Raw genomic sequence first — 20,887 nt, forward strand, 5'->3', positions numbered from 1 at the left:
AAATTTAGAGGAGAAAACGGGAAACGAGAGACTCAGAAAAGACGAGCTTGAAGGAGGCATCACCTTCTTTTTCCATTACTGGCCTGAATCGATTTGGTTAAAAATAAAACCAGGACGACTCCGCTCTGATCCCGTCGCATTCGCAGACGACCGCACGGGCCAAGTGTCACATCAGATGCGACTTGCATTATCCGACCTGTGTTTATTTATGTGGAAATGGAGCTCCTTTCTGCCAAACTGTGAGTCTGCTCTTCACTTTTAGTCTAAGCATCTCACTCTGTCTCTGTTTCCTGCCAACTGAAACACAACAGCCAAAACAAAGCTTCACTTACAGACTGATGGATCCGATTACATCGCAGTTGGTAAAAACATTGGCAAACAAACGCCTGCTTAATGTATAGAATTCATTATTAATATCTTTGTGATATTGATATTTTACACGAGAAAGACGACAGTAAATCTGTACGACTGATGGTCGTTAGGTCACATTTGGAAGCACAAAATAGTGGTTTTCATATTTACATGTCACTAGTCATTTGTCTGATGTACCATTCACTATTATGAGCATGTAAAGTGTGGTTGCACAGCTAACCTGTGTAACACTCCAATATTACTGCTCATTGAGCCAGCCAATGCTGTATAATGACCATGCTGAAGCAGGAAATCTGTTAATTAAGGGCTTCAGGGTTGAAACGTGAACGAAATATTCATGAATCCCACTCAGAGGTGACTAAATCCCCTTATTCTCTCTCTTTTTTTTTTTTTTTTTTTAATATTTCCAGCTTTTTTTTGCGTCAAATGAATTACACTCTCTCTCAGCTAATGGTAATTGTTCGAACCCTTATATTTGTCCCTGTTATTAAGACTGAAAGGTGTCGAGCATCAGGCTGACTGACCACCAGGTGGAGCAATTCTAGAACAGCAGAAAACCAAAAACATGAGCACAACTGATAACACTGCAATCTGGCTTCATCATAAATTTGTAAGTCAATTGTGAACAAGTGTACTTCCTGTTCAGACGTTATCTGTGAGCCAGCTGGCAATGTACACACGCCTGAAAATGTGAGACCTGTGAGTGAACTCAACGCACAGTAACACTTCACCCACACAATGCGTGTGTACATTGCCAGCTGGCTCACAGATAACGTCTGAACAGGAAGTACACTTGTTCACAATTGACTTACTTAAACAAGTTCCACTAAACAAGTACAAGCATTGATGAAACATATATCTGACATTTCATACATAAAAACTGGTGATGATAAAATAAGAAAATCATGGTTAACAACAGAAACATCTGAACTGCTCAATGCGTTCACATACTTTCAAGCAGCACTGTATATGGCTGTGGTGGATCAGCAACAAAGCCACTCAATATGGGTTGCATATCAGCACCAACGTTGGTCCGTGAACATTACAGAGAATGCAAAAACTTCAGTTAGTTGTTGGAGGCGGGTGCACACACACCTCTCCAAAATCACAGAAAACCTTTCCTCTACTATGAATTTCATTCACTCCTCTACAGTTTTGTAACAGATTGAAATATATCTCGATCTCAGTTCCTCAGTTTGAGCCACATATTGATTTTATATTATATATTCATATTGATTTTATTTAAATTCAATTCAGTTTTATTTGTATAGCGCCAAATCATAACACACATCATCTCAAAGCACTTTACAGGGTAAGGTCATGACCTTACGATATTATAGAGAGAGACCCAAGAGTTGGCGACAATGGGGAGGAAAAAGTTCCCTTTAACAGGAAGAAACCATTAACTGCTAAACCCAACGTTGACATTTCATCACCTATATGGTGAACATCTTTGCAACCAGTTGGCTGTTTACACATCGAGGAGACAAAGGAGCATCATAAGTGTTCATCTGGCCAATGTAAATCACTCTCACTCTCATCCATTTGTTTTCTACACAAACTCCTTAGTTTGTTCTTTAGAGGCTAAGTGGTCCACTATGTTCACCAGCTTGATGCTAACATCGTGTACCGTTTGATGTTGTTGCAATAAGAGTAAACCAAGACAGTAAAGTTATGGACCGTTATGTGGATTTATCACTACATACGACACTTTTCACATAGTTATTTGATCCATTGTTAATGTAAAATATTGGTTAGAGCAGCTTTAAGTAGACATTTTGTGTTAATCAATTATGCTCATGATTTTATTGCTGTTGAAATGTTATGATTTATTTGTAGGAGCGTATAATGTTGCTGGCTTTTTAGTGTGCATGACTGTGTCCTGACTGTCAAACAGCATCACCTGCTATTAGACCCTCAGTGAGAACAGCCCGTCCCACTGTGCTTCACTGTGTGACCTTGTGCTTTTTTTTTACTACATGTTTTATCGTCAGAAGCACTTTTTGAAAACACAAAAAGATGTTTTGAAGTTGAATGAGTCCCTGCCTTTCTATGATGGTGACCAACACCTGATCCCCTGTTTTGCAGTGTCCGACTGCAGCTGCACTTCACTACGTCAGCGTGAACAGGAGAGCAGCAGTAGTGAGGAAGACATGCAGCCTCAAACAACCTCCATGCTGCTGTGCCTATTGTCAGCCACTAAGGCTGGATTTGGATGGAACTCAGGCTTCAGCAGGTGATGGATGGAGTGAAGCAGCAACAACACAATCACCTGCAATATGTTTATTCTCTTACAAAAGGAGGGAGGAGAAGCCTGCCTGTCTGCTTTTGCCTTATTTCCAATTCGATTGACAACAAGTCATTATCGGTAATTTGACGGAGCGCAGAAGCATCTTATTAGCTGCTAAAATGCGCTGCAAACCACAAGTCAAAGCATCAGCCGTCACAGACTCAGCTGAAGCACAAATCTCATCCGTTCTGAATTATGTTGCTGCTTGCGGCTGGATATTAAAGCCCTGCTCACTCCTTTTCTGTGTTGCATAGCAGTGATGCAACAAATCAATCACAATCTACCCTCCTAAAATGTCATGTTTGACTAAAAGATCTCAGCTCAAGCTTTCGACTGCATCTCACAGTCTTCTTCAGTGGACAGAGTTTGCTCAGCTGTCAGGGAGATGGTTCAGTATAAAACTAAAGTCATGTGAGAGTGGGAGAGTGTGGTTATGATCCACCACAGCCATATACAGTGCTGCTTGAAAGTATGTGAACGCATTGAGCAGTTCAGATGTTTCTGTTGTTAACCATGATTTTCTTATTTTATCATCACCAGTTTTTATGTATGAAATGTCAGATATATGTTTCATCAATGCTTGTACTTGTTTAGTGGAACTTGTTTAAGTAGCCCAAAAACTACATGAAACATGGAATTAGTGTATGTGCAAAAGTAAGTGAATCCCCAGCTGCACGGGTTAAGTCAAGCAGGTAACAGACTCAGGTGAAATATATGTGAGTGCTTAATTAATCATTTCAGTAGACCAATGAAATGAGACATCCTTGGGAAAGGGATTGGCCTGCACTAATTAAAAGAGAGAGGAAACCAAACCAAACCAACTTGGTCCCATACACATCAACAATGCCGAGAGGAAAGGAGATATCCGAGGACATGAAGAAGAGGGTAGTGACAGCCCATCAGTCTGGGGAGGGATATAAGACCATCTCCAATAGATTCCAGCTCAATCCATCGACTGTAAGACAAATAATTTACAAATGGAGGGCCTTCAACATGACAACAACTCTGCCTAGAAGTGGGCGCCCATCAAAACTATCACCCAGAGCCACCAGAAAAATAATAAATCAGGTAAAGGCCAACCCACACATCACCTCTACAGAGTTGCAGACCTCTCTGGTAGCATCTGGGACAAATGTGCATTCGTCTACGATCAGACGACAATTGAATAGCCATGGCATTCATGGGAGGGTTGCTAGATTAAGCCTCTGCTCTCAAAAAAGAACAAAGCTGCCCGTTTCAACTTTGCCAGAGAGCACTTGGACAAACCAGAGGCCTTCTGGGAGTCCATTCTGTGGACAGATGAGTCTAAAGTAGAGTTACTTGGTCACAATTAAAACCGCCATGTTTGGAGAAAAGCCAACACTGCAAATGAAGAAACGAACCTCCTCCCAACAGTGAAGCATGGTGGTGGAAATGTGAAGTTCTGGGGCTGCTTCTCTGCTTCTGGAACTGGGCGACTCCATATTATCCAAGGAACCATAAATTCTCAGGCATATCAACAAATTCTTGACCAGAATCTCCTGCCATCATTCAAACAGTTGAAGCTGGGACGAAAATGGATTATGCAACAAGACAATGACCCGAAGCATTCCAGCTAAACTACAAAGGAATGGCTTCAGAGAAAGAGGATTCGTACTCTGGATTGGCCCAGTCAAAGTCCAGATCTAAATCGCGAGACCTGAAGAAGATCGTACATGCAAGATGTCCCTCCAACCTCTCTCAACTGGCTGAGTTCTGCAAGGAGGAGTTGGCAAAAATCCCCATAAGCAGATGCGAGAGACTGGTTAGAGGTTACGGAAGACGTTTGGTTGAAGTAATGGCTGCAAAAGGAGGAGCCACAAGCTACTAATAGAAGAGTTCACATACTTTTGCACATGTTACATTTTCAGTGTTTGTGAAATAAACCACATTTGTTGAATTACATAATGGAAAAATATCTCTTTTTGTGTGTGTGTCCAGTATTTGGAAAGTGTGCTTTACAAATTAGGATTTGGATGTCTGTTAAATAAGGTTCTTTTAATGTTTTTTACAAAAACAGTGACCATCTCTGGAAGGTTCACATACTTTCAAGCAGCACTGTATATGACCACCTGTGATCACTAGATGGTTCCATCTGCTGAGGAAGACCAGGAAATGCAGTTCAAAAGCTGCAGAAAAAGCTAGTAAGTGGACCTTGAGTTAAGTTTTTTTTTTTACTACTGCCTCCAACATCAAAACTGAACTTTAATTCTTCAAGTGGTGAAATCCAAGTTAATTCTGTAGAGATTCCTGAAATATCTGGTTATCAGTACTCAATAAAATCTCTGGTGAGTGTTCCTGTGGAGACTGAGTGTTTGTGTTTTAACTGCCCCCTTCTGGGTATGAGGCTGTGCTGTGATAAATCTACTGGACCCAATGTTGATACTGTTCTCTTACCCTGAGGTACAGTAACGTACCTTGCTTTTGAGTCCTGCCCTCCCCCAAATGAAAAGAGCAGATACTCAGCGTGTTGACCTGGCCTTATATCTACAGTCTGTATGCTCAGGCAAAACTACAACGGTTACTACACGTTTCATCTGAATGGCATGGCCCACTCAGTACTCCAGCCATCATCCATGCTTGTCTAACTCCACTAGTGCAGCTTCTGGCCATCCATCCATCCATTTTGTTTTGTTTATCCAAGGTCGGGTCGCTGTGTCAGCAGGTCAAGCAAAATAGTCCAGATGTTCCTCTCTAGCAATGTTTTCCAGCTCAATCCTGGGGGATCATGAGGTGTTCCCAGGCCAGATGAGATATATAATCTCTCCAGGGTGTTCTGGGTCTACCCCAGTTGGATGTGTCCGGAAGACCTCCACTGGAAGGCACTCGGGGGACATCTTAACCACATGCCTTTTGGCATTGGCTCTACTCTTAGCATTCATGAACTTTGTCCAACAAAAATTCATCCACAAATGCTTGAAAGGGTGTCATTTGGTAACTTTTCCTTTTCAAGACTGTGAAAGAACAAAAAAAAAGATCAGCAAAATGTTGTAAATAAAGTCAGTATAGGTGACTGACAGCGTGTAGGCCTGTGGTCCATTCACAGTGAAAAATCAGTCAGTTTACCAGTCAGTCCGTATCTATCACCAACCAGATTCTCTGGTATGCCTTTGGAGACTTTTGGAAGAGGTCCGTTCCCATTTTGAAGACTGATATTACATCATTTGGTGTAATAATGTCCCACAGAAATAACACACATTAAGTCTTTAAGTTCCCTGATATATCAAATCCTGAGAGGTTATCCATTGAACAGATATATTTAGGCGCAGTCTAGACTCAGCTGCATTGCAGTACAGATTTTGTTTTCCAGGTAAAGCAGTTTGAAATCTGCAGGGAAGATCTCTCACACAGTGGATGTGAACAGACTGCAATGACAATTTACAGTCTTTCAGCACATCAAACAGACCAGAGAGAAGATTTCTCTTCTCTGTGATTGCTGTCGGTTTTTGCAGAAGTGCTTGTCAACCACAGAAGTCTTCGGAGATGGAGAGGCAACTGTCTTCCTGAAAGCCATTCTCTGTGACTGTCCTGCTGTCTAAGTGATGACTGCTACACATCAGCTCCAGTGTAACTGGAGGATAATTGAGTGTAGTGGCAGGCAGTGATGCTCTGGTTAAATGGCACTCCACGAGAAACACACAGCTGAGGGAAACAATATAGCATTGAAAGACTGAACAACGATGATACTGCAAATTCACTGAGGTAATGGAAAAATACAATATGAATTGTATTGTACTGATTTATTGTATTGTTTTCCACTGATCACCAGAGAGAAGAGACATATTTTCTTTGAGTGAACATTTGATTCCCTTGCACAAAGTCAAAGGAGGGATGTGAACGAGGGGAGAGGAAATACAGGGAAAGAGAAAGCTGTTGACCGATATTTACTGTAACATTTTCCCTCCTCTCCCCTCCCTCCATCTCTCATTGACCTCCCTCTTTTACCCCAGATCTATTTTTAGCAGCAGCCGCTCTAACTCAGGCCTAATATAAGAATAGATGTTCCTCACAAGAAATGCAGCAGGAAATATTCTGCAGGCAATAAGTTGGGTTGGGAGGGGGAGCTGTCCTATCATCCTGACCGATTTAACAAGTTCACTATTTTAGATAGTTTGTCTGTTGATCCTTACAACACTTTTGTTCAACCCTTCAAACTGATTTTACTGCACTGCCTGCTTTCACTGAGAGAGGCGGCTTTATTGGCCCATGAAACAGTTTATTTCTATTGATAAAACAACAAGTTCCTTGTCTTAGTTAGCCTTCTCTCACTCTCCAACGAGTCCATCCTCTGCCTCGTTATGGATCTGTTATGGTACTGTTTTGGTTTTGCCTTTTCTCATAATACGAGCTACACAGTGGCAATATTTTCTGCTTCTTCATGCTGCATGCTTGCTTGTTTTCTGAATATAAACCATTTAACAAACTCACGTATTTGATGGGTTAAGTTGGTTACACAAGGCACCATCAACACTTAGTCTACAGGAGAACCACAAGTTTCTTTACCCCAGTTCAAATCAAGACTCAAAACTCATCTGTTTCAATCTATCTGCATATTCGCTGTAATTTCATTGCTTTCTTTTTAACTGTCTGTTGTTTTTATTATTTTTATTGTGTTTTTAATCTTCTGTGTCCTTGAGTGCTTTGAAAGGCGCTGCCAAATAAAATGTATTATTATTATTAAGAGACATTTTTTAATTTAGACGTGAATATTTGACCTTTGAGCATTTTATAGACTTTAAAGGACACTCTGACCCAGGATCCTTCTTATGTTGCCAATCTGGGACTTATTTTGTCCACATTGTAAGTCTATGTTGAGTAATCAGAAAGTACTACAGCAGCCAGCGTTAGCATTAACGGCTGATTACTTACCAGTCTAGAAGAAACATTGTGAGTTAAGCATCAAACTTCATTCCGTTATGTGCTACTTCTTCCGGGCGATACAGTGACTCACTATTGCAAAGTGGTATTACGAAAGAGGACGGGCCAGGGCTAGCTGGTTAGCATGCTATCTTTAGTAGAAGAAAAGAAGTGATAGAAAGAGGGTTACTTTCCACCACAAGTTTGATGCTGAACTTGCAACATTTCTTCTAGCCGTTGGCTATGTAGCTAACGTTGGCTATGTAGCAATAGCGAAACTTACATATGGCAACTTTAAGGGTGTTTGTGTGAGCATTGTCAGACTTGTGATTATTCGTATAATTAATGCAATTCCGATAATTCGTATAAATAATGCATTTCTGGATAAAAGTGTGAGTTTCATATCTAGAACATAAAATGTACATGTGTAAACAAAATTGCAGAAAAGCATCAAGAGGTTGGATACAAACTAGTTAAGTCAGATGAATGAAGACTATCAGAGAACTATCACTGGTTATTTGTTCAAACAGCTGAAAACAAACTATGGGAAGATTGGGATGGATGATTGCACGTACAAAGTGTTTGAAACCAACCTTAGAGACCAGGGTTTGCATCCCATTTTCCATGAAAGATGAAGATGTTTATTTAGTATAATTAGATGTCTAAATTAAACCAAAGCAGCAGCAGATATGAAAATGGCTATAGCTTTAAAGTTTATCTGCCTAAAATTTGCTGGTTCAATGAATTGGTAAGACAAAGACAATAAAAACACCTGTCATATCCCCAGAATAGGTGTGCATTTTTTCTAAGTTTTTCAATGTACTCATCCCAACAATGCTAATACTTTGTCAAGGTTAGATAAAATCTATCTATATATTTGCTTTATGTCTTCATCTCTCTTGCTAAATGTTTAATGATGTGGTTTTCCTGCACCGCACACTCAAGAGATAATCTAGCAGTTTGTATGGGACTGTGGGGTCTCTTACCTTTGATTTTGTGTTAACAAATTCTGGTTTCTGTAGGTGACTCACACACAGTAACACCAACTGTGCAAACAACTCAGTTCCTGCACAGCAAATCAGACTATAGTGCCTGCAGCCCTACACTCTAAACTGGAAACAGACTGAATCACATCATTAAGTTGCAGCTACTCCTGAAGCAAAATGAACATTTGCATTAAATGTCATGGATTATTAGTATAGCTACAATCCTATGGTAGATGCAACAGTCGGATTCATTGTTTTTTATACTTTTCCCTCCTTAAACGACACTGCATTTTATTGCTCTGTCTCCCCCTGTGTTCCGTCCAGATTGAAAGAAAACCTGAAGCATTGCTGCAGACTCCATCGACCTCACTCTCATCTCACTCTTCACGCCGTCTGGAGCATGCGTTTCCAAAAATGAGAATATGAACCAGAGTGAGATAATGTGCCCAGCACATAGCTAGTGTAATATGCTTTGATCTACTTCTCACTCTGCAAATAATGGAGAGAGAAGGAGAGGAAGGGAGGGAGAGAGAGACAGTCAGAGGAGATAAGATGAGAGCAGAAAGCTAAACACAAAGGGGAACACACCCACTTATGAAACCAAAAAGCATCAGGATGTTTTTTTTGGGGGGGTTTTTTTGGCTCTTCACACCACAAGCTCCAGCTCTTTAAAAAAATGTCTCCATAGTCTCCCTTTCCATGTCGTTCCTGACCAACCGCCACCTCTGTTCCTCCCCCCATCCCTCGCTGTCCTTCCGCCTGGCTCAATGACAATCAAAGGTCAAATTTTCCCTCCCTTTATTTATATAAATCCCCCAGCAGCCTCAATTTGTTTTCATGAAGGACCTGATGAGGCTTTGATGGAGCATTTAAAAGACAGAGGGAGGTGATCATCCTCTGGTACAGTGTGTGTGTCTGCATACATGAGCATGTGGAGGCAGGGCACACCAGCTGTATGCTTCTATTAATGGGAAATGAAGATACACAAACAAACACACACACACACACAGGAGTGACCGCGCTTTCCTTGAACAGACAGCTGAGCAGTTTGAAGTGTGTCTGTTGGGTCTTAGTGTCTGTGGCGAAGCGGCTTCTGTAGAAAATTAAAGCTGTGTGTGTCGGTGTGCTCTTGTTTTTCTGTCTTTCTGAGGACTTTGTTTTAGACCTTGAGAGTGAGGACATTTGTGGAAAGTGAGGACATTTTGTTCTGATCCTTATTTCTTCAAAAGCTGTTTGAGGTTTAAGGCTTGGTTTTAGAGTTGAAGTCAAACTAAAATTTGATTTCCCTTCATTGCTTGTATAAGGGAACATAAACAATGATGATACTGCAGCTGTTGTGTTTCAACAGAGAATAGAACAGTTTTTGGACATATTTGTGGAAACAGCGATGGGTGTTTCCCTATAGTAGCAGTTAACTGATGTTCAAGAGGCAGTGTTGCTTAGAGAAGCTCCTTTAACTTTGGTGCTGGTGACTGACCTGGGTCAACAGTCATCTATAGCCAATGAGTTTTTTTTCCCTTATTGAGAAACAAAGTAAAACCAAAACTTCCCCTTAGAACTCTCCTTTAGAGTATTCAATAACTAGGACCACCCATTGTTTGGCTTGCTAATATTAGTGCTGATTATTTCCAGTTGTTCCCACAAGTTCATGGTCATGTTATGGACACTCAGTGCTGTCTCAGTGTTTGTCTTTTTTGTATTTAGAGCTTTAAGCCACCAAGGTGCTGCCCCAACTATTAGGATCAATTTGAGGTTTAGGCTCTTCCTGAAGGACACTTCAACACATGAAGAGCCAGGGATCGAACCTGTGAGCTACAATTATACAAAGGAGGCTGTCCGATGAGCATTAGCTGTCTTTCCTTCATGCGTCCAGTAGTTGTGCGGACAAATGACCAAACTGTTTGAAAATCAGCTACTCTTGTGACCTCTGTGGTTTGTATGTTACTCTCTGGTATATCTATGGGGCTTGCAACAGATAACATTGTCAAGCTGGTTAACTGCCAGTGTAGGTGAGGTGATATTAGCATCTATTTCAGTGGCTGCCCACACAGATATTGCACAAATCAAATTATTAGTGACCTGCAGAGTCAGTTGATAGCAAACATTTATGACCCACTGGAGTAGAGCAGTGAGCACTGTCAGTGCATGAAAGCCAATGTTAATTCCTTAATTTAAGGTGCATCCATTTGCCATAGCTTTTAATTAAATTCTAAAGCTGCACTTCATATTTTTTATCCTTAACACTGCATTTTAATAGTTCTTTACTGTTTCTCTTACTTTGTGTATTTTACTGTTTTATTGCTTTTACCTGCATCTTTCAGTAACTTAGGTTAAGGGCCAATGCATTGTGTCAATAAGGGTCCTCACAGGTATAGTGTATAACTGTGTGTAGCTGGCGGCACCATTGACTTTGCAGAATTGACCTACATGTGCAGAGCATTCACACTCACACCTGAGTTTACCAGCCCGGTTCTGACTCATCCTGCACGAGTCCTGCTCTGAGCCTCCTGTTCATAACTGTGTGTGTGTGTGTGTGTTTGTGTGTGTGTGTGTGTGTGTGTGTGTGTGTGTGCGTGCATAACCCGGTGTGCACTGCCTGCGTCTTCAATTTATTACGTCGTTGCATGACGCACAGTAGAGAGACAAGAGGTGAGGGAGGAGAAGAGGGAGGGAGGGAAGGAATGAAAGAGGGGAGGATAGGATGGAAGGAAAGTAGGGAAGAGGGGAGAGAGTGGAAGGAGGGAGGAGATGAGGGAGGAGGAGACAGGAAAGGAGGGAGGAGAGGGGAATTTTCTCAGACACCCAGCACACAATGACCTTAGTTTTATGTCAAGGCGGAGGTCTCGCTCTCTCTCTCTCTCCTCCTCCTACTCACACACACACACACACACACACACAAACACACACACACACACACACACACACACACACACACACAACACACACACACACACTGCCTGCCTCCCTGGTGTCATCCATGTGGAGACGAAAAACGTCAAGCCGCATCTTATTCCGCTCACATCCCTCCTGCTGCCTGTCTGTCCCGCCTCTCCCCTTCTCGTCTCCGCTCCAACACACACGCACACACGCACATACACACACACACTCCAAAAGCACACACTCATGCACACACTCAGATGCTTTAGTAATCCCTATAGTAAACTATGCAGACACTACACCCTCCAAAAAGACACCGCATGTGACCGGCAGAAGCAGAAAGCAGGTCTGAAGCGCTGCAACTCCCTGCAGGTTTATTATAGAAGTATTGGTTTATTTTAGCCGGTGCCTCATCTTCTATTCTTATCATCATTCCTCTTCTTCTGCCCTTCTTCTTTACATCTCCGCCCTGCAAAACCAATGCTTGTCTCCATCCATCCATCCATCCATCCATCCATCCATCCCTCCACATGGCAGAATTTAAAGCGGTGTGTTCTTACTGATCGTCCGGGATCCTATGCAGCCCATGTTGTCTTACAGAGGCTCGTACAGCTCGGGGAAAATAAAATCCATCCGTCCAGCGGGCATTTCTCCCCGGGTTTCTCTTTCTTTCTCTCTGCGCGTTCCCCTCTCCTCTTCTTCTTCTTCTTCTTCTTTTTCTTCTTCTTCTCCTCCTCTCTCCCTCTTCTTCTTCACTGTCCTCCTCTCCTCCGTATGTGAGAAACACAGAGGGTGTGTGTGTGCGTGTCATCCGCGTCGCTCCCTCTCTCTCTCTCCCTCTCTCTCTACCATCGTCACACACTCCTGTTTCCTCCAGTCATTGTCTATGTCGCTCTGTCTCTCTCTCTCTCTCTCTCTCTCTCTCTCTCTCTCTCTCTCTCTCTCTCGCACACACACATCCATGCAGACGGACACATGAACACAGGTACACAAATACAAGAAGCTGGCAAAGGTAGATTAACTTATTATGCACAAACAAGAAGGTGAAGTGCCATGTTAAAGCTGTTGGTGTTGTAGGTTTTTGTTATCATTAAATAATACCAACATTGGAGGATTATTTTTACATCATCATTTTAAAATGTTCAGATTTTCATAAGTTAAAATAGCCTACATGTACATGTGGCATTGATATTATAGTTAACAGTAATGGAATAAACGCAGCTCAGAAACTCTTGCAGATAAAAAAAAAATTAATGAATACACTCCAATTTGCCAGCTTCTTAGATACACCTGGTTAAAATCCATCAGGTGTAATACAACAGTCCTGCTGTGAATCCTGCCCTCATGAAGGTTATAATGTTCAGTGTTTATTGAAATTACTAGTAGGCATCTATTATAATAGAGGAAATGTAAGGCTAAAATGCTCATATGAGACATAATTTGAAAGGTAACTTCCTCTAGTTTCTGAAAATGCTTTTTTAACTTGAGACTAAAGCACAACTTAAACTGTCAGTTCATACAAGGCTCAAAAAGTATTATTTTGTCATCTCCTGAAAAAAGTCTTATTTGGTAACAATAACTAGAACATACTTCATGCAAGAACTATAAAAATCACCATACCCCCTCTACATATTATTGAAAACACCTGTGTGAAATTTCAGGCCTCTTAAGCTTATGGGAGCTATGGTTAGTTTGTGGTGTTACTGGTGTCCTTGAACCTTTCTAAAAGGTCTTCTTTGGCTACATGGTACTTTGCCTCCTTAATGTGAAATAGTAGAAAACATACTGAAGCATATTGATGCCTAAAAAATCTTTTTTACATCATTCAAAACAGTGCTTATTTCCTCCTGCACCCTCTCAGCTCTGTAGTTGGGAGCCAATTAGCCTTGGCTCGGAAGTGCCTGAATCTCCCTTGCCTCTCTCATTGGACAGGGCAGATGCCTGTCTTCAAGATAAAATGATTGACAGAGGCAGTTGTCAATAACAGCGTTTTCTACGACTGGCAGAAGATCGCCATCTGTGTTTCATTTAGGCAATTTAGCTGTTTCCACTCGAGCCTCCTGGGGTCAAAGCCAGGCAGCCAGAAAGAGAAAATTTCTGAAATGTGGAGAAAAGTGCTGCGAATAATGTCACTCAACCGTCTGCAGTGGAATTCACATGACAATATTCATAATTTGGAATACTAACATGAAAAACACTTTTGATTTTTTTTTAAAATTTGTGGTTACTTAGTCCTACTGACTAAAGTAATATAAGTAATCGAGGAATGGACTGAGAATAGGACTTCATGACCTCTTGAAAGGTAGGGAGTTGCCACCGTCTTGCTGGTTTATGATCACCTGAAATTATACTGTTGCATGGATACTGTAGTATGAACTAAATGGTTGAAATGTGCAGACTAACTGGATGTACTATGACAATATTTAACTAGCATTTACATCTTTGTTAATGTTACAACGCAACTTAGAAAAAACTAAATATCAGAATCCCATCGGGAACACAAACTGCAACCTCAAAAATGACCGTACAGTAGGATCAGAACCTCTCTAAAAACTGAATATTATAATAATTAATGAAAGGAGAATACACTACTAGGCTGCTGTATTAGATTGCATTAGTTTTAAATAGGATCATAAACTGGTGACTTTTTTATAGTATTACCCTATTCAGTGAAAAGGTGTTTCATCCTGTAAAGTAAAGATACCACAGTTAACAAGCACAGAAAAATTTGAAAAAATAAAAATAAAAATGTAAAAAAAAAAAAAAGTAAAAAAAAGCATAAACACATCAGGGTTCTTCCAAGTATGTAACAGATTTGTATAGTCTAATGTGTAAATTGTGTATATTGGTTGAGCAATAAAGTGTTATAAAGCCATAGCTCTTGCTACTACCCATAAGTAAGTCCATGTCTATGTGTTAGACTCCGAGCACAGATAAGCAGCCTGATACTGTACACTGTTACCCAGCAGCCTTGAGAGTTATTTTTGGTTCTCTGGTTAAAGAGTCCTCAGTCTGTGTTCGACAATAAATGCAACATAAACTCAGAGGAGACCGACACAATCCAACAGCTTGTACTGTTGTTGTTTTGGTGAGTGTTGTAGCATGTTACCAACTGTTCAGGAAAAATAATCTGGGTTCCTCTTGTTGTTGCTTTCACCTCCTTAGTCCATAATATTATACTATTATTTGTGTTATTCCACAGTCCAAAGACAGGCAGGTTAGGCTATGTTAACTGGCGACTTCAGGTTGTCTGTGAGTGTGAATGTAATCAGTGGTGGTCTGTCTATGCATAGATTGGTAACTTGTCTTAGTGTACTCCATCTCTTGCCCAAGTGCATGCTGGAATAGGCTTCAGCCTCATGACCCTACTTGTCAGCTCTCTGTCACCGAAATACACAAGTTCTTTTTCTCCCTAGTCAGTCCCTCCAGAAAGTCATGATGTTGCGATTGCAATAATTAACGCAAATTCAACCAATCCCTGTGAACTCTGCAACACCCTGCATTTCCGTACAATCACTGCAACTTTTTAGCTAATTTTATAAAAAATCATGATAGTTTCCCGCAAGTTGAATCATATCAGTCCCTCTGCAAAACCTTAATGTATTTCACCAAACTCACTTCCTTGTTTCTGGTTTTTAAGCATACTGTTAAAGACCGTGTAAAGCAATTCCCCGAAAGCAGGGTTAGATTGTTTTGTACCTCATGCAACATTGTGTTGGAACCATAGGTGTAAAGCTGCCGGAGCCACCGGAACGACGCTCTGCTACTTTTTTTCTCATGATGAAGATAATGGTGACAATTTTTGCAATTTTTATTTGCTTGTTTGCTTGTTTCATTGCCAAAAAAAACCCATCTAAAAACATCACAACTTTTAAGAAAAGCTGCTGCAAAATCAGGTATTTTAGCCTGCAACAATCCCAAAAAAAAGCCTGCGTGGTGTGGTTAGCTGTTCACCTTCGTCATTATAAACTACAGTTATTTACATTGGTTGAAGGCAACAGATAGAAACTGGAACATGCTTCTCCAGGCTGCATATAAGTGAATGTACATGATTCATTCGTAAATAATCATGTAACATTTAGCTATTTTTTCTTTTTGCTTTCAAGAACCATAACGCAGCCTTCAAATTTAAGTTATCAGGTGAGAAAATGTGACAGCACAAAAAGTCCAAAGCAGTGAAGTTGTTCTTTTTCGTAGAACGTGAACAAGCACACTGTGGCTGCCGTGGGTGGGCGTATAAATCTGCGTCTGTGCTTCCTCCATAGTCCATTTCTGTTTGTATGATCATTAAACATGAGTCCAAAATGGCAGCTGTTGAGAGACACCTTCATGGTTTAACTCTGAGAAACTTGACAGCCAAACTGTTAATGTTTTACTGCAGACTCAGTCACTTGGTAAATTGGTGAGCTGGATGGTTTTTCATGGACGCCCTCATTATCTCTGCAGACTTGAGCGTCTGAAAGTTCGGAAGGCCTGAAATATAAATCCACTCGTATTAAACTCATTTGAACACATGCAAAGGAACTGCTCAGCCCCAAAAGAAACACGCTTTACCCATCATTTGATCCGCGACGCTGCCCCCCGATGAACTGACTAATGCGTCATTTTTATATTCATCATCGCCGGAGGATCTGAAAGTTTTATTCTGCTTGAGTAAAGGCGAGCAAGTGTTGATACGAGCAATATCTGATGCATGTAATATGTATCACACTAGAGTCTGTTTGAGTCTGCAGCTGGGCTTTCCTCTCTCTCTCTCTCTCTCTCTCTCTCTCATCCCTCATCCCTCATCTGTCTCTCTCTAACAATGCAGTACAGCTGTTCTCCTCCTCCAAACATCTCTTCCCTCGCCTCCTCTCTGCCTCCCCAGCTGCCTCCCTCCGTCTCAGTCTCACACAGTATGAATATGAAAACACAGTGATTCAGCGAGGAAGGCAGTCCCGACTCTATTAACTGCATCTCCATCTCAGACGGAGAACAGAAGCACAGCCCTGCTGAACTCTACTCTCTGAACTCCTCACTCAATAAACATACAGACGACTGAGCTGCGGGGACACACCGATGACTCCCAGAGTTTTACAGCCTTTATTTTAATCAGATAAAAGACAGTTTTAAACTCACTTACACTTTGCATGGGGAAGACTTGAATTCCACATTACTGAGTGAGTCAACAAGTCGTCCAAACTAAACAGTATATTAGTGTTTGTAATCGTCCTCCAGAATGACACATATAAGCATTTATCGGACAGTGGTGACTGAGCATTTAACAGCCAAGATTTAAAGGATAATTCCAGCCTATTACAATTATTTTGCTGCCTGACAAGCACAGTATCTACAAAAATTATCACATATCATTTTGCATATCGTGCATCACCATAAAACAACATGTAGGAAAAATATTTCATGGTGCCAAATAATCATCGTTAACACAACAATTTTAAAAGAGAATTATAAACAGTTTCAATGTGGAAAATCAGTTTTTGGGCGAAGGGCTGATATAACTTCTAATCATTATCATCATATAACTTCAAATCAATATCACAATTATTTCAAACTTTTACCTCGATTACGATTAATGAAAGATAACTTTGGCGCTCATCCGTCTCCTCTTTTTTTGAGCCATGCACTCTCCACGTTCGGCAGTGTGATTATGTTCCAAGTGATTAAACAAATTGGTGGCGTTTAGGGCGAGGTATCGTTAAAAAGATTTCGATATTGGTACCGATACCGATATCGATTCTTAACGATACTTTTATTCCAAAACCAATTTTATCAAGTCCATTTTAACAAGAAGAATATTACAATACACATCACAGTACTTTAGTTTTATTTTTAATTGCCAGGCCCAACTCTGTAAACACTGTGCTAACCAAAGTGATGGCTGAGGTGAGGGAACGTGGCGAAAGCACAGCCAGGAAGACAGGTTTTAAACAAGCCAAAAGTTTACCCAGGTTTTTCTAAACCACTTTACCTGAACAGTCAGTAAAGCAATTCAAAGTTGAAGCAGGCAGTCGATCCATAAACCGTGGTGGACAACAGACAGTTTGGACATTCATTTTCTTCGCCTAAATAAGTTTGATTTGGGCGTCGTTTTGTCTGATTGTTTGACGTCTTGTGTTTCTCACCCCATCAGTCTCCTTCCTAACGTCGACACCACATTCCTAAACCTCAGAGGTGAGGTTGACTTGATGAGTACAGTGTTATCAGAGGTGACAGAGATGATTGTCAAAAAAAAAGAGCCAAGTTGCAATAAACCAGAATTATCCTTTAAATTACATGAAAGTTACTGCAACGCCAGTGTTTCTTAAAACAGTAAGCAAAGAGCAAAATAAGATATGGCCTGTGTCACTATAGTTAAAATTCCCCCCAAAAATAACCAATCTTTTTGATGACTGAAGACAAGGATTTAGCTTTTATTTTTAAGACACAGTATATTTACACATCATTTCTTTAGAGTGAAATTATTATAAAAGATAAAAATGCATTTTAAACATTTTTTTCAGCAGGAATTTGGTTGAAACAAACAATTTCTTTCTTGAACTAGTGAACGTGTCCTCTAGAAATCTTGCTGTAAAAAGATTCATCAGCCCCTCAGGTTTTATTAAAAGTGACCTGTTGCTGTGGGAGCTCTTCATCTTGACTTTTAATTACAGCCGCCCCGTCAGAGCGGGCAGTATAATTGTCATAAACACCAGAACACGGTGCCAAAGTGTGTCATCATCCTCCTCCTCCGTCGTCAGAGTTGGACCGGCATGGGGTGATATGCCCGATGGGTTTACAGTCCTGATGTCCCCGAACAAGGACAAAAACATTAACGGCAACTGATCTCAACACAGGCACTTAGGTCAGAGGTCAGGCTGCAGCCAAAACAGCAGCAGGTGGATGCTGAACTCAGACTCAGCTTTTCAGTTTTACCTGTTTGCCTCAAAAGCGACCTGAAATCAGCTTTACCTCCCTGACAGCAGCCGTTTCTCATGAGTAGAGGTGATATATTTCAAACAGTGGATAATCTCATTTGGGAAAATGTATTTTTTTTTTTTTAGTTCAGTATCTGTCATCTTTATTTCAGTGTCTCTGCCTTTGTTTTTAGCTCACAGTCAAATAAAGGTTCAGCGGGAACAGCTGAGAGCTGCTCGATGGATTCTCGGCCTCAGCTCTCCCCGCCGGCTCGCTCTGACGGCTGAGATGCTGACAGCAGGGCACAGTAATGAATACCAACGTCTCTGCCGCTGCGTGGAGTCTGCACATAGTTTAGCTGTTTCTTTATTGTTTCTTTAACCTGTTCGAGCCAAATCACACAGCCGGATGTCCTGTGACCATAGATACAGCAGCGACGCAGTTGTTTAACATCTCGGTTTTGTCTCATCTGCAGATTTTATCAACAGGAAGGAGGAACACGTCACGGCGCCGCCCACACTGTTTGACTGACAGGTGATGTCTGGGAAGTGCAGAGCAGCAACAGCAGCCAAACAACGACGTCAACAAGGTGCATGTGACGTGTTTTCCTCTGTATCAAAATGAAGATATTGATTAGAGCTCAGGTCAAATGAATCAGCAAATATTTATGTCAACATACAGTGCAGTGAAGTTATAACATAACTTTTTCCATACACATCACAATATGGCAAATTTAGAATAGAAAAAAACTTTATTGTTCCACTACAACAGCAGCCTCACTATTATAAACAACAGCAGAATAAAGAAACAATAAAAACAGTGGAGATGGATCTGCAGTGCAGCAACATACAGTGCTACAGTTAACACTGCGATTTAACGCACGAGTGCTGATTGTTCATCATATTGATTGATCATTGTTGACCAGGAGGCAAAATTCCATCACACCGATCAATTAAACACATATAACCAAACAGAGGTTCATTGCAGTGAACTGTGCTCCAGTGATTTGTATTCAGTGACACTAGATGTCTAATACGTGTCAAACAAAACTTAAATCAAAAATTTTTGATGATTAGTTTTTAATTAGAATTTGTTTCTTTTTTTTTGGATGATATATGCAGGGCTGCAACTAACGATTATTTTTTATTAATGATACATCTGATCATATTCACTTGATTAATCAATAAGTCGTTTCAATAAAATGTCAAAAAGTTGTGAAAATGTTTCCAAGAGTCTAAGATGACATCTTCAGGTGACAGAAAGCCCAAAACCCAAACTGTCATGAAGGAAAGAAACCAGGAAGTATTTATATTTAAGAATCTGAAACCAGAGAATTTTTAGGTTAATCTTCTTTTGTTTTTGTTGTAATTGATTGTTGCAGCTCTAATGATGTAATTTCACTGAAAGGCTGATATCATCTCATGCTAGAGGCATCAAGAAAATCACTTAATTTAGTAGATTTTTTTAGTTTCTCTCTGAGCTTCTTGATTTTCATAAGTGAACATTAATATTTTATCTCCTGACTGAAAAGATCTGAAAAGGAAATTTTCAATTAATTACAAAGAAGTGAGATCTCACTCAGTCTTTCTTGGTGTTACATGGCAACACACAAAAACCTGCAGAATTTACAAAGACCAGTTGGGAATTAACACTCACACTCTCTGTACGAGTCAGTCACTGCAGCCTGGTGTCACCAAATGGTGTTTGAATAACTCGACGATTCCTCCTGTCATTTCACGTGTTAATCAATATGCATTATTTTTGCTTTTCACGTGTTAACCTCAAACCCTAGCACGATGTTAAAAAATGTTAAAAAGCCTAGAATGCAAAGAGATGATGCAAAATCACGAAGGTAAAACAAGTCATTTCACTGCTATAATAATATGATAATATCATAAATAAAATATATGGTATATTATTAGAAATAAATGTATTTGGATGTTGGTCTGTAATGAGAGTATCTGATCTGGATGTACGGAGTGGACAGTATCCAGGTAACTGTCACATGATGAGTCTGCAGACATTCACATTCTGAGACAGACATCACCATGACAACATAATGTCCTGCATACATGTACATGCACATATACTGCGGTGCAGAGAACAAATTGCACATGTAGCACTTTGCTCCAATCACAGTCAAACTGTGGACTCAGGTTGACTAATTTAAAGTCGTCTGTGGGGAGGAGATGGAGAGAGTGTGGGCGGTGTTCACATCTTATCTGTACAGAAAAGAAAAAGAAAGATGGAGGGGGAATAGAGGAGAAAGAAGGATGGGGGAATTAGACAGGAGGGAAGAAACAGGAGGTAAAACCCGAGCAACTGTGGATGCTTTCCAAATAAAACTTGCCTGAGAGAGTGAAGAGATGGAGGGATGAAGAGGAGGAGAGGAAAGGAGGGAGGGAGGGAGGAGGAGGGTAAAGTCTATGAGTCATGCTGAGAGATGAGGACAAAGAATTCAAGCAGAGAAAATTTATGGGGAATATGAGCTTCTGTAGGAAATAAAAAAAAACTTGAGATGAAGAGGAAGGAGTGACGAGGAGGAGAGGAGAGGTTCATTAGTATTCTGGCAGAGGAGGAGGAGGAGGAAGAG

General features: G+C 40.7%; 1 protein-coding gene across 10 annotated transcripts in view; it reads right to left on the bottom strand.

Annotated features, from left to right (window-relative positions):
• The window catches only part of LOC130183732 (uncharacterized), a 55,644-nt gene extending 43,421 nt beyond the window's left edge, over positions 1-12,223 (bottom strand). For 7 of the 10 annotated variants that reach the window (XM_056399375.1, XM_056399372.1, XM_056399376.1 and 4 more), the window contains exon 1: positions 11,961-12,131. In XM_056399375.1, coding sequence (XP_056255350.1) covers positions 11,961-11,988 — 28 coding nt within the window. In that variant the 5' untranslated portion in view covers positions 11,989-12,131. Of the gene's footprint in view, positions 1-11,960 lie in introns of all 10 variants that reach the window. The other 3 variants (XM_056399370.1, XM_056399368.1, XM_056399369.1) reach the window with 1 other exon arrangement.
• Positions 12,224-20,887: the final 8,664 nt, after the last annotated feature.

Source organism: Seriola aureovittata, chromosome 16 (genome assembly GCF_021018895.1).
Source record: "Seriola aureovittata isolate HTS-2021-v1 ecotype China chromosome 16, ASM2101889v1, whole genome shotgun sequence".
Taxonomy (NCBI): Eukaryota; Metazoa; Chordata; class Actinopteri; order Carangiformes; family Carangidae; genus Seriola; species Seriola aureovittata.